Source organism: Eretmochelys imbricata, chromosome 9 (assembly GCF_965152235.1).
Source record: "Eretmochelys imbricata isolate rEreImb1 chromosome 9, rEreImb1.hap1, whole genome shotgun sequence".
NCBI classification, from domain to species: Eukaryota; Metazoa; Chordata; order Testudines; family Cheloniidae; genus Eretmochelys; species Eretmochelys imbricata.
Window position 1 is genome coordinate 47,877,078 of NC_135580.1, and position 24,892 is coordinate 47,901,969.

The 24,892-nt window shown below is 43.4% G+C and overlaps 1 protein-coding gene across 4 annotated transcripts in view; it reads right to left on the reverse strand.

The window, feature by feature from the left end:
* The window catches only part of GIGYF2 (GRB10 interacting GYF protein 2), a 148,926-nt gene that overhangs the window by 27,146 nt on the left and 96,888 nt on the right, over positions 1-24,892 (reverse strand). For all 4 annotated transcript variants that reach the window (XR_013347177.1, XM_077827171.1, XM_077827170.1 and 1 more), the window contains 7 exons: positions 23,849-24,008; positions 20,591-20,757; positions 20,071-20,162; positions 18,839-18,946; positions 18,083-18,183; positions 17,434-17,534; positions 16,605-16,766 (listed from right to left, as the gene is read on the reverse strand). Coding sequence is in view for 3 of the 4 variants with exons in the window: in XM_077827171.1 (XP_077683297.1) it covers positions 16,605-16,766; positions 17,434-17,534; positions 18,083-18,183; positions 18,839-18,946; positions 20,071-20,162; positions 20,591-20,757; positions 23,849-24,008 (891 nt within the window). In the remaining variant the exon portion in view is untranslated. The remainder of the gene's footprint in view (positions 1-16,604; positions 16,767-17,433; positions 17,535-18,082; positions 18,184-18,838; positions 18,947-20,070; positions 20,163-20,590; positions 20,758-23,848; positions 24,009-24,892) is intronic.

A 24,892-nucleotide genomic window follows, 5' to 3' on the forward strand; every position in this document is an offset into this window, starting at 1 on the left:
TAGAATACCAATTGAAATATATTAAATATTTTTGGATGTTTTGCTACGTTTTCAAATATATTGATTTCAATTACAATACAGAACACAAAGTGTACAGTGCTCACTTTATATTATTTTTTATTACAAACATTTACACTGTAAAAATGATTAAAGAAACAGTATTTTTCAATTTACCTTATACAAGTACTGTGGTGCGATCTCTATTGTGCAAGTGCAACTTACACATTTACTTTTTTTAAAAAAATACACAACTGCACTCAAAAACAATGTAAAACTTTAGAGCTTACAAGTCCACTCAGTCCTACTTCTTGTTCAGCCAATCGCTAAGACAAACAAGTTTGTTTACATTTACAGGAGATAATGCTGCCCACTTCTGATTTGCAATGCCACCTGAAAGTGAAAACAGGTGTTTGCATGGCTCTTTTGTAGCAGACATTGTAAAGTATTTAGGTGCCAGATATGCTACACCTTCGTATGCCTCTTCATGCTTCAGCCACCATTCCAGAGAACATGCTTCCATACGGATAACGCTCATTAAAAAATAATGTATTAATTACATCTTAGATTGGATTCCTTGGGGGAGAATTGTACGTCCCCTGCTCTGTTTTAACTGCATTTTGCTATATAGTTCATGTTACAGCAGTCTCAGATGATGACCCAGCACGTTTGTTTTAAGAACACTTTCACTGAAGATTTGACAAAACACAAAGAAGGCACCAATGTGAGATTTCAAAAGATAGCTACAGCACTCGACCCAAGGTTTAAGAATCTGAAGTGTCTTCCAAAAATCTGAGCAGGACAAGGAGTGGAGCATGCTTTCAGAAGTCTTAAAAGAGCAACTCTTGATGCAGAAACTACAGAACAAAAACCAACAAAAAAGAAAATCAACCTTCTGTGGTAGCATTTGACTCAGATGATGAAAATGAACATGTGTCGGTCTGCACAGCTTTGGATCGTTATCAAGCAGAACTCATCATCAGCATGGAAGTGTATCCTTTGGAATGGTGGTTGAAGCATGAAGGGATATATGAATCCTCAGCACATCTGACACATAAATATCTTGCGACGCCAGCTACAACAGTGCCATGAAAATGCTTGTTCTCACTTTCAGGTGACATTATAAACATGAAGCGAGCAGCACTATCTCCTCCAACTGTAAACAAACTTGTTTGTCAGAGCGATTGGCTGAACAACAAGTAGGACTGAGTGGACTTGCAGGCTCTAAAATTTTACATTGTTTTATTTTTGAATGCAGTTTTTTTTGTACATAATTCTACATTTGTAAATTCAATGTTTATGATAAAAAGATTGCACTACAGTATTGTATTAGGTGAATTGAAAAATACTATTTCTTTTGTTTTTTGCTGTGCAAATATTTGTAATAAAAAATATAAAGTGAGCACTGTAGACTTTGTATTCTGTGTTGTAATTGAAATCAATATATTTGAAAATGTAGAAAACATCCAAAAATATTTAAATAAATGGTATTCTATTATTGTTTAATATCAGCCCTAGTTTTTACTGGTAAAGATTTTAAGGGCTGTTAATTCTTTTTCAACTTTCTGTACTCCCAATCTATGTTTGACCTTTGCCTTAGTTTCTTGCATTTAAGTACTAGTTTCTTCTACGCCAAGTTCATTTATTTTGTTACCCATAACAGCTATTCCTAGAAGACCCACCATGATATGAAGCACTAAATACAGGAAGAGTTAGAGTCACAGTCAGTCTTCTCCATAGAATTGATTCTGTGTACTTCTCTATGTACTATCACTCTGTAAAGGATGCAATTTTTCAATCTGATCATTATCTCAGTGAATTGTATTTCTCTCTGAAATGAGCAAACTGATTTTTTTATCCTTACAAAAGGTTTTTGATTATCAAAAATAGGATCCCAACCACAAGGGGACGTTTAATACAATACAGAAAAGGTAAACTGGAAAGGAAGAAATCAGAGGGGAAAAATCGTAAATTATTCCCCCAACACACGCGAGGCAAGTCATACAGCAACTTGTGGACAAATAATCACTGATAGCTAAGCTATAGGAGCTCTAAGTTCCAACATAAACAGTGACAGAATCCACATTTACCTTGTCTGGTTGCTGAGCTCTCTCACCAAGAAAAAGTTTACAAGCTAGTCATCTCTATTCCATGCTCAAACAGCACATATGAAGATTTCCCTGCCATGTTCAACAGTATTTGGGACCTCAAATCCTTACCATGGATGTCAGAAAGCATCCATGACACATATTGCAGGCTTTACTATTTTGTGTTGGAATCCAGCTCCTTTGTACAATGGTTCTGATACCATCTACAGCTGCTGTTTGACTCATGCCTCAATACAGGCTGTAACAGCAGTAAAACTGACAGGACTATACACCTGAAAGTTAAAGGCGACAGAGTGACAACTGGTCTGTTTTCTTCATAATCTTCTCAAACATGCAGTCTTTGGAAACATGAAACAAGTGAGTTTTCTTTTGATCCTTCCTCACATTTAATGCCTTCGAATGAAATGATCAGAAACACCACTGGTATACACAGTATATAAAGATAACTCTCTCTACATAGCTATACTGACAGATCTCAAATGTTTTTTCCAACTTTACCAATCTTTCCTATTCCCCTCATGTCTGTGTTCTTATCTACTCTTTCTATCTTTGCCTCTATATCGCCTTTTCTCTTCTAATACTTTCAACAGAATTACTCTCAGATAAACTTCAAATTGAGATAGCAGATTTTAAGCACATTTTTCGTTCGTTCGTTTTGTTTTTTGTGTTTTGAGAGAGAGAGAGAGAGAACACAACCTTTCACAAGTGTTTTAACAATGACCCTGGAAAAAAGTTAGAATTCTCTCTACTTTCTTGTAATATCCCAACTTATCAGAAAGCATTTTTCCACTTGAAAAAAGGAAACATTTGGTCTTAAAAAATTACTTGCCAAATAAATCTCTTAGCAGGTAAAAATACAATATAAAGAAGAAATCTGTTTCTCCTACATCCTTTGTTCTTTCTAACCACTTCCTTAAAAGGCACAGAATTTCAAATAAATTAAAGCAGCTTGATGAGAGAAAAGGTTTATTTTTCTACAACATCAATAAAAACACAGTTTAGCGTAGCAGGCAATTTTGTAACAATGAAGCCAGTTCAAGTAACAATGACTGACCAAATTGTTTCTGACAGACAACCTCCACATGGGAAATATGATGCAGAGAACCAGAAAGAAAAAAAAACAAACAAAAAAACTTATTTTGTTAAACTGGTACATGGCTGATGTGGCCTTTGGCATTTTTAGTCATAGATGGGGTGTGATGAGGAGCTGAGAAACATGACAATTTTATTTCAATCAAACTCTGTACCTGCAGTGGCCCTCAGCCACTCTAGACTCCTGGCTTTAAGGGTTGAACTTCTTTTTATAAGGAAAGCTCACCACATTTTCCTTATTTCACTTCCAAACTCTAAATCCAGAGATGGTTTATCAACTTTGACCTCTTCTATATCTTTTAATTTTTTAAAATGTTTTTCTAGTAATATAGTGCCCGAAAATGTTCATAATATTCCAGGGTTTGTTCACACCAACTATTATGTGAAGTGCCATGATTATTCCTTCTAATTTGCGCTGTTCCTATATTGAGGAAGTACCAATATTCATTTTCCATTCTATATGGATCCTGTCACTATCCTTTTTGTCCCACCCCAATTTCATGCATCTCGCCAGTGTACATACATTGCTGTGCAAGTTTCCTTTCAGATATTTAAAATAAGACTAAGAGCACCAGAGAAAATACTTTTGTAGGGTTTTCAGTTTTAGATTAACCTAGAATCCACTGAAGCAGAAAAGTGATCAGTTTTTGTAAAATGTTCACTAAAAATACCTGAAATTTACAATGCTTGCAATGCTGAAAACAGCCTGAAGATGGCACTGGCAAGGTCTACAGATCTCCCAATCTGCCTGGGATCTCATCCCCTGGAGACAGGACTTTAAAGGGGGACAATTTTAGATATAGTTCAGGGAAACTATGATCCAGGTCATTAATCTATGATCCAGCTCACTGTTGTACAATGTAGTGAAAAAACAAGACTGGATTAAACATGGATTACCATGGAATTCCCTCTTACATAACCTGCAACGTTTACTAGTATCTTTTAATTCTCTTATAAAACGAATTTATAGTTCACCATCAATAATATATTTACTAACCTTATATACTAGTCTTTTATGCAGTATTATATCAAAAGCCTTCCTGAAGTCCATGCAGAATAAGTCTACAGCTTCACCCTTCTCAGCTCTTACTGTCACCTCCTCAAAAGAAGTTAATTAATTTGTTAATCATTATCCCCTCTATAAATCTGTGCTAATTATCTTTGATTAGTCTGTCATTAGTTACCAGAATTTCTTCCAGTATGGAAATCAGATTTCAAGATTAGCCTGGTTATTCTGTTGATTTTTTAAAAGTATGAACGTAACATTTTTCTTTCCAGTGAAAAGATTAAAAAACGTAATTCTGCCTGACTTTCAGAATTATGGAGCCATGGTAACAGCTCCATAGTCAACATAAGACACTTTCCACTATAAGACCAATTTTGATACCTCTCCCACTCCACCTTCAAATTAAAAAAAAAAAAGACATTTTTCTGTGAAATTCCATATTGGTAATATCCTGCCAAAAGTGACCATTTCTGTGCAAACCCAAAGTGGATATGACTGGCCATTTCAGAGATAAAGCCAGAAAGTGACTGGCGTTTTATTTCCAAAAGTTTACCATTCTTGCCATTGTATATGTTGGAAATAACCTGGCCTAGGAGCTCTATAGTTAGAACTAGAGTGCATTACACAGAATGGACAACTGAAAAGTTATTTATTACAAAAAATGAGTATGAAACAACTCTCTACTGCTTGAGTGCTACAGTCTACCCTGGCATTTTCCAGCCACAGGAATTCAGTCCCCAACTATGCGACCAATTACTCGCCATTACAAACTGAAGTGATTCCATCTACATAAAGATCACATGCATTAAGAATGGTAAAATACAAAAAACACCCTTCATAAAAATTGAGTTATACGTCACAATAATACAGTTTTATTTGAATGTCATAAATAACAAAAACCAAGTATTTGGAAGGGAGGAAATTTTTAATCAAGGTTTCACAGCCAACCTCAACATCGCCCCAGCCTTTAAATCAGAAATCCTCCTACAATTACTCATCCTTGAGGACATAAAATTCTAACATGAGCCAAAAGCCCTTCTGTTATACCACCTACCTACTGTATATGGTCCAGAGACTTACATACAGAAAATCTTCCAGTGCACCACACACCTTTTATGGGATAGTTATACCAACGTTTTCCTTCTTATCATCTGAACAGACCAGAAACTTAACCCTTCTACATACCAATCTCCTACTATGATTATTCATTTCTCATATACAATAAAAAAAACAAACCAAACCCAAAAAACCCACCATCCCATTTTGAGCTAAAGAGATTAATCATCCATATTCACCCTTCCTGTACAGACTAGCAACACTAATATACTGCCTGTATTTGGCTGGGAAGATGACTGACTGACTAACTATCACTTCAAAACATGTATTTGGTAGGAATTTAAGATGTATCAGCAGAACCACCTTAACTTATTCTAAATTCATCATGAGTATGTTGTTACGACCTGATGTTTCCTGATTAAACCATCTGCCACCAGAAAAGCTGCCATTTGTGTATGACATTTAAGCTCACAGATATTGGGTAGCTCACAATCACTTTTAATAGCTGGTTTCAGAGTAACAGCCGTGTTAGTCTGTATTTGCAAAAAGAAAAGGAGTACTTGTGGCACCTTAGAGACTAACCAATTTATTTGAGCATGAGCTTTCGTGAGCTACAGCTCACTTCATCGGATGCATACCGTGGAAACTGCAGCAGACTTTATATACACACAGAGATCATAAAACAATATCTCTGTGTGTATATAAAGTCTGCTGCAGTTTCCACGGTATGCATCCGATGAAGTGAGCTTTAGCTCACGAAAGCTCATGCTCAAATAAATTGGTTAGTCTCTAAGGTGCCACAAGTACTCCTTTTCTTTTAATAGCTGAGTAAGCATGACATGAATTACTACTTGCATTGGAGTATACTGTATTGATCAGAGGCATCTAAGTAAGGATTAGGGAACTTTGTGCTATTCACTGAGCACACATGCAGAGGAGGACAAGGTCTTTACCACAAAGAGTTTACAGTCAAAGATGAGATTCAATGAGAGGAAATAAGAGCATAAGTTTACACAGGCTATGTGCATAATTAGATTTTAAATCTTTAAAAATAAATTTCAGCAAAATTTAAATCTCCTATAATGTGGGGATCTTATTTAAATATATCAAGCCCTGCACTCTAATCCAGGTCTTGAGAGTTTGAGGTCTACCTTGAACATATCCATGAAAAAGCTACTCTTTTAGAAGAACTGAAAGTACAGTTCTAAAATGGAAAAAACACCAAGATCACGGATTCCTCTTACCAGAGTGATGGACCATTAAAAAGACTACTCTGACAGTAAAGAGTATTGAAGCCTACTTGGAGAGGTTTGTGTGAAGAACACAAAAAAAAGCCTTCAGTATTAAGCTGAGGTTCATTTTTAGAAATGGACGATAATTTGTGGTTTTAGTCTTGAGATTGATTTATGGCTACAGGTAATATGCAGGTGGATAGGTAAGTTCTCTATTTTCCAGTCTGATTTAGATTACTTGTCCTCTCAAAATGAAGGGGACAAGCCCTTCCTTATTTAAAAAAGTTTAAACGTTAAGCGTCCACTTTGTAAAAATCTACACACCTTCTGCACTAAGCTCCAACAGGTTGATGGAAAAGCAGATCCTGGAATGAGATTCTCCCCCTTGACATGACAGGTTTCCCATGTGAGCTCCCCAGATAAAGCTCACATCTATTGTAATTCTGTTCAACAGGTGGTCTGTGAGGGGCTTCTGCCAGCAGATATTTCCCAAGAATTTAAGAATATGCTTGTAAAGGATCAGAGATCTGCTCTCCTCCCGGTGGTCCCACTGGGGCAAAAGCTTGGTTTGCAGGTATCAAAGGGAAATACCACGCCAAAGAGAATTTTGATATTGGACATTTCCCTTCTAGCAAGGCTCATTTTTCTATTGGCAGTTATGGTCCTGCTTCTTCAACTGCACAAAGGAGGCTGAACTTAGTTTTGGAATGGTCAACCTAGACAAGAGAAAATTAAGTGTAACTGGACTACTAGATACCTAGAGGGGGTTAGAGTCATGTCCTCTTTAATTTAAACCCCAAAAAGGAGGAAAAAAACTCTGTTCCATTCACAGAGGGAAATGAAATAGTCACAAGGAGGCTCCTTGGCTGTAGGTCTAAATGAAACAAAATGCAAGGCCGCTTCTTTCAGCCAATGGTCCAGATGGACCAAAGCAAAGCAAAAAAAGACAATTCTCACCATGGCAACAATGTCAGTTATTTCTCCAGTTATTCCTATCCACTAGCCAGGGGATGATTAATGAATCTCCCAGGACAAGAGGAAACTAGAGAGGAGCTCTTCTTTCTCCCTAAGAACTTTTCTCACTCCCTGCTTCTGGAAGGCTGCTTCTTTTTTATGCCCCCCTTCACTGCAATTCAGGAGTCACAGCTGTCAAATCTACCTCCCAGCAGTTTGAATATTCAACAGCTGCCACTTCTTCTCTTCAAGTCTAGCCAGCAGGACTGTGAAACATCTGACAGGCAAGAATCCTTATTTTCACATACTTGCCCTTTGACACAAGGATCACACCAGTTTGGTATGCAGTAGGAATTAATGAGCTTTTCTGAAAATGCTTTACAAAATCGTTCCATGGAAGACGCCAGGAGATTTCTTGATTTAAAAAAGGAAGCTTTCCATAGGGCAGGGATTGGCAACCTTTGGCACGTGGCCCACCGGGATAAGCCCCCTGGTGGGCCAGGCACGTTTGTTTACCTGCTGCATCCACAGGTTCAGCCAATCGCAGCTCCCACTGGCCGTGGTTAGCCACTCCAGGCCAATGGGGGCTGCGGGAAGCGATGGCCAGCACATCCTTCAGCCCACGCTGCTTCCCGCAGCCCCCGTTGGCCTGGAGCGACTAACCACGGCCAGTGGGAGCTGTGATTGGCCGAAATAGTGGACACAGCAGGTAAACAAACCTGCCCGGCCGCGGGCCAAAGGTTGCCGATCCCTGCCATAGGGTATCAACACTCACTGATCAATTTTTCAACCTTGTCTACTTTTGAAGTATAAAATATCTCGAACAGCTACCCCAGATGCACTGGGAAAGTGATGAAGGGGTCACTTACTTAGATCTCAGAACTTGGGAGCTGTTGCTAAGAATGCCTGAATTCTTGAAGGATTTGTGAGGAATGAATTTTATTAGATAAGATAAGGCTGAAGATTAAATCCAGGTAGTCTTTCTGAATACATTTCTAAAACAGGTCTGTTAGTTCTGGCCCATACCTGACTGAAATGGCAAAAATTTGCCATTAAGCAATAATGCCTTAGATAGAACCTATACTGTTTCCATAATCAACAACAAACAACAACAAAATCTTACTTTACCCTTCCTGATGCAAAAATAGTCTTAACCACGGACAATCATGCCCCACTGTTCCTGTAAGAATTGCTAATTACAGAATCACCATGACCAGTTAGATACACCAGTTAACGTATCTATGGATACAAATATGCTATCCTCAATCTTAACTTACAAAACAAAAGTTAGGGCTTGTCTATGCAGTGGGGTAACGTGCTCTGTGGGGGTGCGAATGCTAAAGAGCATTAACATTCTCTACATTAATTGGCCCATGTAGACTCTGTTGATGCATTTGAACATAGTGCTGTTTGAAAGAGTACTACATTAAAGCACACTAGCGAACCTTTAGTGCACACCACCAGGGTTTAGATGGACCAATTAATGCACTATATGTTAGGGCAATTTAGAAATCACACCCATATAGAACACATTACCCCACTGTGTAGACAAGCACTCAGTGCGGTTTTGAAGGATCAGTTAGTAGTGAAGACATGTAAAAACCAGATGATCTGTAGTCCAAGTATACTATACTCCACAAATACAATGGACTTTCCCAATATTTGATGTCTGCAGGCATATGCTATGGACTTCTTTAAGCCCTTAGGAAAAAGACAGTTACCTTTTCAGCAACTGATGTTCTTCAAGATGTGTTGCTCATGTCTATTCCACAATAGGTGTGAGTGCTTGCCATGTGCACTGGTGCCGGAAGTTTTTCCCCTAGCAGTACCCGTAGGAGGAGCACCCCAGTGACTCCTGGAGTGGAGCCTCCATGGCACTGTATAAGAGGAGCTGCGTGCTCCCCCGACCCTCAGTTCCTTCTTGCCAGACAACTCCAACAGAGGGGAAGGAGGGCAGAATGTGGAATAGACACGAGCAACACATCTCGAAGAACACCAGTTACAGAAAAGGTAACTGTCTTTTCTTCTTTGAGTGATTGCTCATGTGTATTCCACAACAGGTGATTCCAAGCTATATCTGTTGGAGGTGGGAGGAGTTCACAGATCCCTGGGAGAGAGTACAGCCAAGCCAAACCTGGCGTCATCCCTGGTTTGGCAGACAATTGCATAGTGCGAGGTAAACATGTGAACCGAAGACCAAGTGGCGACTCTACAAATATCCTGGATAGGGACGTGGGCCACAAAGGCAGCCGATGAGGCCTGGGCCCGAGTGGAGTATGCCTTTACAATTGGTGGTGGGGGAATACTCACCAAATCATAAGAGGTGCAAATGCAAGAGATGATCCAGTGGGAGAGGCGCTGGGTGGAAATCTACCGACCCCGCATGCGTTCAGCTGAGGCAACAAACAGTTGAGAGGACTTTCTGAACAGCTTAGTCCGTTCCAGGAAGAAGGCCAGGACCCTACGCACGACGAGAATGTGGAGGCGGCACTCCTCACTGGATGCATGTGGCTTGGGGCAGAGGACAGGGAGGAAAACGTTCTGGCCCAAGTGATAGACGGAGACCACCTTAGGGAGGAACACGGGGTGTAGGCGGAGCTAAACCTTATCCTGATGAAAAACCGTGTAATAGCAACCAGGAAGGCCACCTTCCACGAGAGGTGAGACCAGGAGCACATGGTCAGAGGTTCAAACGGGGGCCCCGTGAGATGGGATAACACCAAGTTCAGCTCCCACGGCGGGACAGGGGGCCTAGCATATGGAAAAAGACGGTCCAATCCCTTAAGGAATCGTCCAGTCATAGCATGGGAGAACACAGTGTGTCCTTGCACCGGCAGATGGAAGGCCGATATGGCCACCAGGTGCACCTTGACTGACGAGGGCACCAGGCCCTGGGCTCTAACGTGAAGGAGGTAGTCCAGGATAAGCTGGATCGGGGGTTGGATGGGTGGGGGGTAGGGGGCACTGGGGAAACACCCTGCTCGGCGGTCCATCTGGAGAACCGGGACCACTTTGCCAAGTAGGCGCAACGTGTGGAGGAACGCCTACTTTCCAGGAGGACATGCTAGACCCCCTCCAAACACGTCCACTCCTCCCCGCCTAGCCACTGAGCAGCCACACCATGAGATGGAGAGCCACTAGGTTGGGATGGAGGAGGCGGCCCCTGTCCTGGGAGAGCAGGTCCAGGCGGAGCGGCAACAGCTGCAACGGAGTCACTGCCAGGCCCATGAGGGTCCCGTACCAATGCTGCCAGGGCCCTGCCGGGGCAATCAGAAGGACCCGTGCCTTATCCATTTTTACTTTCTCCGGGACCCTGCTGATGAGAGGGAACGGGGGAGAAGGCAGAGAGAAACCGGTCTGACCAGGACAGGAAGAAGGTATCGGAGATAGCGCCCCTTCCCAGACCATCCCCTGGAGCAGAACTGGGGGCAGCGCCAGTTCTGTCTCGTCGCGAACAGGTCCACTTCGGGAGTTCCCCACACTCGGAAGAGCTGATAAGCCACTTCCGGGTGGAGAGACGACTCATGCTGGGAGAAGTCCCTGCTCAAGCGATCCGCCCATGTGTTGCGGGCTCCCAGCACGTGGAAGGCCCTCAGGGAGATGTCGTGGGCTATGCGGAAGTCCCACAGTCTGAGGGCTTCGCAGCAGATGGCAGAGGATCGGGTCCCGCCTTGCCTGTTGATATAGAACATCGAGGCCATATTGTCCGTGCGGACACTGACCACCTTGCCCTGTAAGTGCGAGCAGAAGGCCATGCATGCCAGACGCACTGCCCTGAGTTCCTTGACATTTATGTGTAGGGATAGCTCTGGGGCCGACCACAGCCCTTGGGTGTGAATGGTCCCCACATTAGCCCCCCAACCCAGGTCCAACGCATCGGACACCAGCTCCAACGACGGGACCCTTTCCCAGAAAGGGACCCCTTGGAGCATGTTGTTCAGGGTGGACCACCACCGAAGGGAAGGCGATCACCGGGTCAGGCACGGTGAGGACCTTGTCCATCCTGTCCCTGGCCTCGGAGAACTCAGAGGCCAGCCAAAGCTGGAGGAGCCTCATTCAGAGCCTGGCGTGGCGGACCACATACATGCACACCGACATGTGACCCAGGAGCTGGAGACACACTCTGGCCGTTGTCACAGGGAACTTTGTCATCGTGTTGCTGAGCCCCTTTAGGGTCTCGAATCTGTCCAGTGGGAGGGAGGCCATGGCCAAGGAGGCGTCCAGGAGCGCCCCAATAAATTCTATGTGCTGGACCTGGACTAACGTGGACTTGGTGTCGTTTATTAACAGGCCCAAGGTAGCACAGGTGGACAGTAGAAGTGTCACGTGATCCCGCACCTGTGACCAGGAGCTGCCCTTGACCAGCCAATTGTCCAGGTAGGGCAAGATTTGGACCCCCTCCCCCCCGGTGCCTGAGGTACGCCGCTATCACCGACATACATCTTGTGAACACCTTTGGGGCAGTGGATAGGCCAAACAGGAGGACCATAAATTGGTAATGATTCTGTCCCACCAGGAAACTGAGGAAGTGTCTGTGCCCCTCAAATATGTGGAGGTGGAAATATGCGTCCTGCAGATCCAGGGCAGCGTACCAATCCCCTTGATCCAGGGAGGGGATGATGGAGGCCAGGGAGACCATGCAGAACTTGAGTTTGACCATAAACTGGTTTAGATCACATAGGTCCAGGATGGGCCTGAGTTCCCCTTTGGGATAAGGAAATAGCGGGAGCAGAGCCCCTTGCCTCTGAACTCCCCGGGCACCATTTCCACCGCTCTCAGGTCTAGGAGCCGCCCCACCTCCTGCTCTAGCAAGGCTTCATGCGAAGGATCCCCCAGAAGGAACGGGGGTGGGGGATGGTTGGGCGGAGGCGAAACTAATTGCAGCATGTAGCCCTGGGAGATCGTGTTGAGGACCCAGTAGTCTGAGGTTAGTCGCAACCACTCTGGGAGGAAAGCACACAACCGATTGCAGAAGGGAAGCTTTATTGAGGGGCGACCCCCTTTGGGAACTGTCAGGATGCCCCCCGGCATCCCATCAAAACGGCCTTTTCCCCACTTGCTTGCCCTTAGAGGACCCAGGCTGCAGGGTAGGCCATGACTGCCGCTGAGGGCGCTTCTTATAGTCTCAACTTTTTATAGGCAGCCTTGTACTTAGGCTGGGCAGCCAGAGCAGGGGCCTCCTGCAGCTTAAACATAGTTTTGGCTGGAACCGGAACATAAAAGCCAGGGTCTGCAGGGTCATGCGGGAGTCCTTCATGCCATGCAGCTTTGTATCTGTTTGTTCCACAAACGGAGCCTTGCCGTCAAACGGAAGATCCTGCATGACTGACTGCGCCTCACTGGACAGCCCGGACAGGAGCCACGACGCCCTTCTCATGGACACCATCGAGGCCATGGATCAAGCTGCTGTGTCTGCTGCATCTGACGCCACCTGCAGGGATGCCCTGGCAGCAGCTGCACCCTCTTCCACCAGCACCTTGAACTCTTTTTTTTTAATCGCACTCCTGGAGGGAGTCCTCGAATTTGGGAAGTGAACCCCACAAGTTGAATTTGTATCTGCCCAGGAGAGCCTGGTGGTTTGCCTCGAGGATGAATAAACCTTTCTGCCAAAAGAGTCCAGCCTCCTTGAGTCTTTATTTTTCGGACTGGGGGCTGGTTGGCCCTGCCACTCCCTGTGGTTGACCGACTCGACCACCAGGGAGTTGGGCGGCTGGGTGTAGAGGTACTCATGCCCCTTGGCGGGTAGAAAGTACTTGCGTTTTGCCTTCTTTGAGATGGGAGCCAGGGAAGCTGGCATTTGCCACAGGGCATTTGAAATCTTTGCCACCCCCTCATGGAGGGACAAAGCCACCTGCCCAGTGCTGGAGAGGACAGTACATTGAACAGGGAGTCCGAGGGTTCCTCCAGCTCCTCTGCCTGGAGGTGAAGGCTTGATGCCACCCGTTTTAAAAGTTCTTGATGGGCCCTAAAATCCTCCTGCGGGATGGAGGGGGGCAGGGCCGCTATTGCCTCATCCAGGGAGGGCGAGGAAGCCAGTACGGTACTCTTGGTATCCGCTGGCACTGGAGGGTTCACCACTTGGTCGGTCTCCAGGCACGGTGCTAAGGACATACGTCCCACCGACCCTCTTCTCAGGGGCCTGGAGAGAGAGGCTGACGGTGCCTCTGAGGCTCCGGCTACCAAGTGGGCCCCCACTGGGGGCTGCGTCGGAGGCCATGGTGCCTACTGGTACCACTGTGCTGGCCACTGGGCCCGGTGCCACTGCACCTGCTGTGGCACCGACGGCCCTGACTGTTCGGCCTGGCCCATGGAAGGGTGACTGAGTGGAGTCTGGGCTGACGAACAACCTGCCGCTGTCACAGGACTGGGAGGAACAGTGGTGCTGGGAGCGACATCGCCCATGGGACCGTGATCTTGATGCGGAGGACTGGTATCGCCTGTAGCTGCTGCTCCGCGATCTGCTCCAACGGGCGGACTGGCGACAGCGTGGTGCCAGCTACCTATGACCCGGGCTGTGGAGACGGTGCCTTGGTGGAGACTTGGAGCGGGATTCCGAGTGGGAACGGTGATGACATCCATGCCGCGACCGGCTGCAGTAACCCCTGCAAGATGAAGGCCTCTGACAATGTCTGCCTCGGTCCTGTCGGTAATCACTCCATGGCGTGGAGCTATGCTGGGAGTCCCAGTCAGACGGTACTTAACCGGACAGTCTGGTGGGAGTAGAGGACGAACCACGTGGACTGCACCCCAAATGGTTGCTGGGTGGAGAACGGCATCAGGAACGTTCCCGCGCCGGGGCTGAATGTGGAGAACCCAGCAGTGTCTTGCCTCTGGAGCGGGGGGCCGACACCAGCGGCATTCCTGGTAGCGGCATGGTCATGACATCTCTGGATGCCTGCAGGTCCTCCGGCATGGAAGGCATCCGGACATCCAGGAAGGCCCGATCCAACGCGGCCGGGCTACTCCGCTCAACATGAGTCGGAGGCCTATAGGCCGGAAGGGATTGAGGACTGCCCAACATGGGTCTAGTCTCTGCCCCTTGTTTACCTCAGTGCCACTGCGAAGAAGGCACTTCCTTAGCCTTCTTATGCCCGGTAGACGGCGAGCGGTGCCGACTAGTTGAAGGCACCAAGAGGTCGCCGCGCACTGATGCCATGGTGCCGACTCGGAGTGGCGTGCCGGAGCCGGGGTCAGCGCCGACTCCATGAGAATGGCCCAGAGCCTAATGTCTCCTTCTCTCTTAGTCCGAGGTTTAAACGACTTGCAAATCTTGCAACAATCATCGGTATGGGTCTCACCCAAACAGCGTAAACAGTTTGCGTGTGGATCACTCCTTGGCATAGATCACCGACAAGTGTCACACGCCTTAAAACCTGGGACGCGGCGCATGCCCCGGCCCGGGCACTCTAACTAAATGAACTAACTGTAACAGCTAACCAACTACAGGTACTAGCACTGAATGAACGAAAAGTTCTGGGGACGAGCTACAGCAAAGCTGGAGCAGAGCAGTTCCGATGCACCTTCACCGGTGGCAAGAAGAAACTGAGGGTGAGGGGAGCACGCAGCTCCTCCTATACTGTGCCATGGAGGCACCACTCCAGGGGTCACTGGGGTGCTCCCCCTACGGGTGCTGCTAGGGGAAAAACTTCCGGCACCGATGCACGTGGCAAGCATGCACACCTATTGTGGAATACACATGAGCAATCACTCAAAGAAGAAATGAAAATTCATGAAATGAAAATTCATCTAAATTAGGAAAAAAGCCTAAAAAGATCATATATGACAAAGTAGAAATAAGGAAGGGTGGAAGGTGGAAGATGGAAGATTAGCAGCCATTCAGGGGAAGAGTAAAGCTTGTTTGAGTAACCTTCACGTTGTATTTCCATACCTTACAATGTCTTTTTGGAATGTAAAAACTATATTTGGGATTTCTAGGCTTTCCAAAGTTTTGTTTTTGTTTATATGAACTGCAAAAATAGAGACACTTTCCAAAAATTTAATCGTCTCAGCTCCAGTTCAATGCAGATTTTTGCTTGGGTAATAGTACTAATTAAAATTAAAGCACTGTAAAACATGTTGACTAATCACTGCAGCCTCCAGATGAAGTAGGAAAAACGTCCTGATTTATAGAGGAGAAAACAAAATGCAGAGAGGTTAAATGACTTACCCTACATCACACAGATCAGATCAACAAACAGAACCCATGTCTCCAAACCCCAGTACTATACCTAATCCAATAGAATCCAATGCTCCCCAGTGTTATTTTTCCACAGGAAACTTTTCACCCTCACAAGTACAAGGGATTGACCAATAATCTTTATCACCAAGGCCTGTGTACTCTGTGGCAGCATTGGGTAAACTCAAAATGTGACATTTTATTCATTTTCTTATTTAATTCATTAACAAAACTAGTAAGTACAGCTGGACTCCGATTTTGTGAAAATAAATTCACTAGCTCATGTAAAGTCATTTGTAAACTACTGGGATGTCAATATTCTGTGAAGAAAAGTGAATACGACAGCAGTGGTAAACTGTACACATTTCTAATCCCCAGCATGGGAATTCAACTATGACAAGGGGAGTATAAATGTAACATAAAATTATAATTAGGGGGTGTCTTTTTTTATGTTTATTAAAAAAAAATCAACCCCCCTAAATGAAATTAGCATTTTTTGAGTTTTATGTTGATGTCCAAAAATCAGGGTTGATTGGGGTTTCCTCCTGGTATATACCATAATGAGGAAGGTATATTGTATACATTCCTCATTACAGTAGTATATACTGTATTGTAAACAATTAAAACCTAAATTCAGACACCCTAATTATGAGCCATTTTGGAGAATCACTACATAATCCTACACAGAATAAGCCTACCTAACTCATGAACAAAAAAGCAGAACCCAATTTGAACTGGAACGGTCAGACACACAAAAACCCAGTTCTGGAATCTCTGGCAAGTTTCTCATGCTAAGACAGAGTACTGAAAAGGAAATATATTTCAGCAACATACCCCTGGTAAAAATACTTCTTATAAACTGTCTTCACACACACTTTTTAGAGACAGATCAGACTGCACAAGATTTTGGAGGTGGGTTTTCCTACAGAACTGCAGTAATACTGACACAGATTTAGTTTTAAACTGTGTTGAAAAAAATTCACCTGCTTTCTTCGCGCCAGCTCCTCCTCTTCTCGTCGTTTCCTCTCTTCCTCCTGTTGCCTCCTAAGAAGCTCCTCTTGTTGTCTTCGAAGTTCCTCCTGTCTTTTTCTCTCTTCCTCTTCTCGTTTGGCCCTTATTTCCACTTCTCTCCTCTCCTGCTCTAGCTACAATTATACAAAACTACAATTAGATACAAGACTAGAGTAGGTAAAGCACTTCTACACCATTCTTTATAGTGATTCCTTCTGAGACTACAGTATCTTAAAAAATGATGCACCAACACCATTCTTTGTTGATGATACCACCTGGGAATCACCTGGCTAGATCTGAGTTCCTATAACATTCTTTATAGTGATTTCTTGGGGGTCTACCACAACTTCTTGTTCTCCAAATCAGTTCTCCTATGCCACTCCTTAAAACTATTCCTGAATTAAGAGGCTATGAAGAGTTGTTGTGAAGTTATCCCCAAGTGGTACTTCCTACACCATTTTGTACCATGACTCATAAAAAGGTTCTAGAATATCTGTGAATGGCCCCAACAATTAGCACTCACTATTCCCTAAGCTGATTTGTGCAAGAAGAGGTTGGGATTAAGAGTAGCAGTGAGGTCTGACAGTTACTGTTCCTACCCACTTCTGACTGCAAAGGGGGAAATTTAATTTGAATGTTTAGGTTTGACCCAATAATCAAAATAATCCCACTTTAAGACCCTAGAGAGATGTCTGGGAAAGTTTTATTTACAAGTATAAAAATATAACTCTTAGTTTAGAACACCAACAGGGTCCTTCTACAGTGTAACTCATTTTTTCCAGATGCATGATAGTCTCTAACCTTCGCGGCTTTGGCCTTCTCAAGCTGCTGAAGTTGTTCTAGAGCAGGTCCCTGAGCTGCAGTATCAATGGGGAGATCCCAGACACTGCTTCCTTCCCAAACTGGAAAGCAAAGAAAAGTAAGAGCATACAGACAATAGGATAATTAATATTCACAAGCAACAGTAAGCAGACTAGCAGAAGCCAACTACAGAGGGAAGTCTTGTGTATTCTGGTTACTACTACATTACAAATACTGAAAACATAATGGTGTGCTACACTCTTATAATTATGTTCAGTAAGAGGCCACACTTCCTTACTACACCAGGAAGCAAGGCCTGATCACCCCAACACTGTTCTGGGAGGCACAGAAGCACCAAGGTGAGGGGTCTAGGCTGGGCTTTACCACCAAATCCAGGACAAAATGAAGTTTGCTACATTTTTACGTCTCTTTGCACAGCTTTATCTCCTTGCCCTCCTTAGCCATTCAAAATGGAATTTATCCTCGAGCATGAGGTGAGTTGAAGACCTGTTTTTTCATTTCTAATGGAAGCGGACATACCCAAACACTGATCTATCTCACCTCCTGCAAGTGGCAAAAAGAGATGCAATAGTTTAAAAGTAAGGTTCTGGTTCTGGACCTAGGGACTTTCCTAGAAGTAGTCTCTTACCTGTGGGCTGTGAGGTTGTTGACTGAAGCTCCCAGATTGAGCTAGCATCCGGCACTGACACAGACCTAGTTACAGACGGCATCAGGTTCTGTTCAGATATTCTGTAATACAAACAAGAAGATTCAACATGCCACTTCCAAAGACAGGTCTAGTCTGAACACACAATGGAAATTTTTCGTTCCGTAACATGTCATTGCATTTTCCTTCATTCCCCTCCCTACAAGCCTTTATTTAAGAAAAAAACCTGATGCTGACAGTACTACGCAGAAAGTTCTCTCTTGTCTGAAGACTGTTCTGTCAAGTGCTGGGTTAGTCTCCCAGTATGATACTACAAGCAGTAGTTCATAGGCTACCATTTTCAATGGCATCTGAAATTATAGAATTGACCAGCCTCTGCTAGTTGAATACCAGCACATTGTGTGTCCTTATAACAGTGTTTTACCAATGCTGACCAGGACTTTGGTGACAATTTTCCCCACAACAGTGCCAAGCCAGGACTTCAACTGGAAGAGTCTTCTCATTTTCATAAGTTCTCTCCCAAACAGAAGCCAGGGACAAAAAGGTATTCAATATCCACAGCTTTTTTTTTTTTTTTTTTTAATAGTTCACACCCACACTGCCTGGAAAAAAGTTGAACGCACAACCCTAGATATGACCAAGTAATTCTGAAACAGACACATATAGACAACAGGAGAACATCACACTAATAACCACAGCCTAACATGGACAGTAATCAGTAAAGGTCTGAAAACTCACCTCATCTTCAGGGCCTGGAACTGTTGTAAGAGGAGAGCCAGTTGCTGCTGCTGCTGGGATGAGAGGGCTGCTTTTTGCTGCTGTGCCAACACCTGTGCATACTGTTGTCTTCAAAAGAGAAGCAGAGAGCCAATGGAATTTGTTAACTATCAAACTATGTAACATCCAGTTTGTGGAAGTCCCACATTATCCTCAGTCTCCACCCAGTCTAATCCCCACTAATCCAATAAACCAATCTATATGTACTCACACTGATTCCTGAAGGACATCACAAAATGGGATCTGAGAAGAGTTAGGGTATAAAAACCACAGTAAACTGGCCTATGTGGGCAGAACAAAATTTCCTCCCTCTCACGTCCAACCATGCAATCTGACTATTCCATTCCAATTTGCAATTCTATACTTTGTACCGTTCCTACCTCCTTCTGCACTTCGCTTTCCCAAAATTGATACAAAGATAATTCATATGCTGACCCTACTTTTGTAATTGTCCAGCTAGCTGTAAAATATCTAGTCATGTCCACATTCCTATTACAATGATAGACCTCTTGACTTTAGCAATCCTATATTAACAGCCATCATTCAAAGATCATGAAAATGGCATACATCTTTAGCACAATCAAAAAAGCTATCCGATCTTTAACTGCTTTCTTTATTATAGCCTCCTCCCATACAAGCTGTTAGAAATGGGCCAGACCCCAGGAACTCCAATTCTCACCTCACTGGGCAAAAACTGATATCACGCTACGGTCTTCAATAGTTCCCCATATCTCCAAGAAACAATGAGTCAACAGAGGAAAAGAGGGTTCTAAATGGAGTTTTCTATGTTCCTCATAACACCGAAGATGTTCTGTCGTACCCAACTCCAAATCCCCAGAACACCATTTGCAAGGAGGGTCAGGATTCATTATGATCAGGCAAGGTGCTATCTATATAGCATTATTTTATATATACTATACACACACACACCCCCCACCATACAGACAGAGAGCGCGAGCGTGCACAAGAGAGAGTGCGCACATATCACCAGAGTAATTATGTACTGCTTAAGGAATAAGACACTGTAAAGTGTGTCTGAGGTAGCTAGCTCTAGGTTGAAAGACCACTGCTGTTGGAGTTGCGGCATTCTCAGCCCTACTGCCCAGGGAAACAATGTCCAGAAGTTCAACCAGATTTATTAAAACTGCAGAGCAGAACACAGCCACTAGCAGATCTCAGACTGTTGATCTTACTGTATCAAAAACTGTTGGTACTGGAGGTGCTGCATTTGGTATAGGGCCGTAAGTTCTTGTTGTCTAGTTAGTCGCTCCTGGTCCATCTCGCCCTGTGTTTGGGAATAAGCCACTATTAACTGTGTGAATATTTACAAGTTCTAATATTGCTCTCAACAGGTGATGGAAAGAAGGACAAATGGTACACCCAACAGTATGTAAAAATAAGAATGCATTTTGATCAAAACTTCTGATCATGCAAAAAATCGCGCAGTATCACAGCTTTTATCAGACATCAGGACTAAGGACTAAGCCCTAATGCCTCGATATAACAAAACACATAAGTATATGCTTAAAATTAAGTGAAAGCAGTGATCCCTCCCCTCTCCTCCAAGAGCTGCTGTTTTCCAGAGGGTTCCAAACTTGATGCTGAGAGCACATGAACTTCCAAGATCAAGGATTTATGACAGTACTCAAAGAATAACATTTCTCATTTAAAAAAAAATCATTGTTTGACTTGTGATGATTGTCAAGTGCTTACCAGATGTGGAGGTGGTGCTGGACCTGGAGTGAAAGGAACCCTGCCCCACATTTTCATGATGTCTCCAAGTGGCTGGAAACTCTCATCGCATGCTCTCTTTACTAACAGGGACATAGTGAAATACCCAGCCTGAAACCACTCTGCCATCTCCTGGTTACTGAAGGGACCTGCAATATCACCAACCAATACACGAAGACACAAAAGTCAAGTCCAGTGTGTAGGGAACCAAGAGCATGGAACTCTTAAAATAGATACAATATCTAAATGTCAGTGGCTCACACCTTCAAAGTTCATCTTGCTCTACTGTTCTGAATGACTTATGGGACTGCACATTTATTCCAGATCCTAGATCTGTTCCTTCAAATAACAGAGTTAATTCAGCACTTCTGACAATAAAGGTACTGTGTATGATTTATATGGTGCAATTTGTACAGCATTTTTCTGTATAATTTACACACTTTGGGATATTATTTTAGTAGCAGCAAGGTGGAGGAAAGGGAAAATTGCTTACCTTGTAATTCTGCTTCTCTGAAGATATTTTGTAAGATTCTTGCTCCTGGGTTTTAGCTTCCTAGCAGAAGACTGTCAGAATTCCCTCAGATCTGAAGACTATTTTATTTTTGAAAGTAATGATGTAAAGAGGCAGGACCACACGCACTGGAAGCTGCACTTTCCCCCCCTACTCAGTATAAATGTGATCCACTGAATATTTCAGTCACTTCTTTCAAACACAATGGAGACAAACTCTCACAAAGCCATTAAAGATAGCCAACATCAGATCAAAAATATGCAGAGAAATACACCTGAAAAATGGTAACCTCCAATGTGAAGAAAGAACAGAGGGTTAGTAAGAATCCTGCAAGAGGATGTCTTCAGAGAAGCAGAATTACAGACTAAGTAATTTTCCCCTCTGTGTAGGATTCTCTCTCCTGTAGAGTAAGAACCATGAGGGATATCTCAAAAGAAAAACACAGGAAAAGCTGGACAGTGTTCTTTTTTAGAGGCCAAATCCAAACAACAATGAACTGTACTCAATGGTCCAGCTCTTCACCAGATTCCAATATCCAGTATGGCACAGCCTCCCACAGGAGCTTTTTCCAACTTCAGTCAAGGACGAACTCCCAATCATTCAGAGGGCAACAAGTACTCGCGGCAGTGAGTAGCAAGCAACATTCAAGCAGGGGCCTGAATTGCACTCTGCTCCACTATCATGGACCTCATCGGTCTAAACACCTTTAGAAACAGGGGAACTCTTCCCATTTTGAGCTCAGATCCAGGAATGAGACCCCTGCGCAGTTGGCATTTTTAGAGAATATATTCACTCTTTGCTTAGAGTGCAAGCTCTTTGGGTCAGGGACTGGTATTTCGTTGTATGTACAGTGTCAAGCACAAACTAAGACAGATTGTTGCCTCTAGGCTCTACTATATTAGCAAATGTAAAGGAAAAAATATTAATAAGCTCACCTGGGAAATTCCTTTACTATACCCTTTATGTCCAGAAACTTCACAGAGGTGTTTCCTATCACCCCTAGAAGCTTGAAGGCAAGCAATACCTCTGAGGCTGGGCCAGGCACAGACCACTCTTGGAAAATCTACCCGAAGTAGATAGTTCGCAAAATTGCTCACAATAAATTAGGTTAGCTACTTACTTAGGCATTTGACCAAACTTCAGAGAATAAACTAATTATTCTATAGCTTTTCCAGTGTAATCTTGACAGGGTGGAATTGCTAGATATATACAGATTCTCAGGTAAGAATGTGCTTCTCCCTCTCTAGACCTTTGCATACTAATAGCCTGTACAATAGGATGTTCATAACAGTGACTGGGATCCCTGGAATGGAGAATTAACTAAACAACTCTGGAGAGTTTGCCCACACAATACTAGCATGTCCTGGAGCTGCATTAAGAAGCTTACTATTGACCAGAACATAGCTGACTTTTGAATCAAGTCAGCAATTTTCAGTTGCATGTCATTGGAAATTAAGACATGATCTTTGGCTGTGTCCAGAGTTACTTTCAGGTGTTGTGCCTTCAGTATTAGAAACAGGTGGCTCTTCTCCACATTGACCAGAAACTAGGGATGCAAAATGTTAACCAGTTAACCGGTAAGCATCAGTCTTATTGGTAATGTATTCGGTTAATGTTTAAACTCTGCTGTCTGCCCGCACCCAGAGTCCTGGCAGCTGGGACAACCATGTAAAACATGAGTGTGCTGCAGCACCCCCCACCCCACCCCACCCCATACCACTAGTTCCCCGCTTATGTTGTGAACTCCTTAATGGTTAAATGTTTAACGGGTAAAATTATATAGTTTAATATAAATTATATAGTTTAATAGTTTAAACTTTTACTTTTTTTTAAAACTGCTATTTACATCCCTACCAGAAACCCATGCTATTGCATGAAGATTAAGGTGGTTTAGTGCCCTGTATGAACTGTTTTCCTCAAGAGGTTTCCAACACATAGGTATCCTACAATAGTCAAATGCCTGTTTCCAACTCCCATGGGAGTGCCCCCAGCCTCCGTCTTATTTTGGTAAAGACTCTGGGACTTGAAGCATCGCATGAGATTGCAGATAAATGGGATGATTCTCCCAATTGGGTTATGTGCTGGTGTGTTAAATTTACAATCTACCGATATCAGTAAGTTCCTTACAGAGACTGCTTCTACTATGAACTTATTTTTTCACCTCAGATATGTTGATCAATTTAGATCAAGTGCAGCTCTCACATCCCCATTTATCTTTTGGAAAATGAAGTACTTACACAATATTTCTAGCTTAATGGCATTGTTTCTATATCTTCAATATATAGATGATGGGAGATATCTTAACTCACTTTCAGGAGCTTGGCTGGGGACACGGATGTCAGGAAACCTCTCTTGTGTCACAGCAAGCCTATTGAGTATTTTCCAATATTGACAGCAAGGGTCTATAGATTTTCGGTCCCATGGTATCAGGAGATCTGATTAGCTACTGACATGTAAGAAGACAATTTAAGATTTGTTCTAACTTAAACTTATAGAAGAGGAGTCTAATGAGCCAAAAGGCAGTCTACAGGACATGGGATGTATTGGGTAAAGGGATACCTCTTCTAAATCTCTCACTAGAACTGTGAAATCCCTGCACCAATGGCTCTTCTCCCTACACAGTAGCACAGCGTTCTTTTGGTACATTTTGGGGGTTGAATAAATTTGTTGTGAACTTCTCTTAACAGTTCTGTGAAGCAAAAGAGGAAGTGAAAAGGGCACAGACCTACCCTGAATTTCTCCTTGCGGATCCTTGTAGTACCACTTCTGCATGGCTTCATGGAGTAATGGCATGGAGGAACCCTTTGCTCTGTGCTCTTGAAGTTTTGCTGCTAGTCTCTCATCATCCAATGCACTGTCCTGCAGATATGCCACCATTTTCTCTGCCTGCTGCAGTAGAGAGCAAGACACATGTTAGAAAATACTGTATTACAATTAGCGCGCACACATGATGGCATAAGATGTAACTAACGAAACAGCCTGGTGTCGATCACAAACGTCAGGACTAGAAAGCTCAAAAACCATATTTGGTGGGCTACAAGGGGGTTAACAGACTGGAGAACTGCACCTTTAATAACGTACTCCACACCTCTACAACAACTCTGTGCAAGTCTCTCCAATAGCTTTAGAAACACTGAAGTCTCACAATAACCCTGTGAGTTAGATATTGTGCCCAATTTTACATATGGATAAGCTGATGCAAAGAGATATTAAAGGGATTTGCCCAACAGGTCTCATACAACCAATAACAGAGTCAGGAACAGAACACAGAAATAGATATGCTACCATGGGAGAAGCCTCACCTACTACTAATTACTATGATCCCTTTTATTCAGCTGTTATAGAATGCAGTTTACACATGACAAGGAAAACGTGCATATCTGAAACTTTCTTATATGATTTCTAAAATGCTCCATCACATGATCTGGGCATACAGGAAGTCTACTTGTTACTTGAAGGCTATGATACTTTGGTTAATTCATGATATATTACTGAACAGAATCTCTAGGAAGAGATTATACTGGTGAGAGAGGGTTACTGATTGCCAGATTTATGACTTGACTTCTGACATTTACTAAAGAAATAAATTGTTACCTGAACTCCACTGGAAGCAGACAGTGCCAGAGGGAACCTCAAATATTGAGAAATTGAACTACATGCTTTGATTTTTTTCTCAACATAATGACTATAGCACAGAAGTAGCCTGAGTATGAAATGACTTGAAAAACTATTGCCCACAAAGGACTTTACAAGTTACATGGCTCTATTTTTTT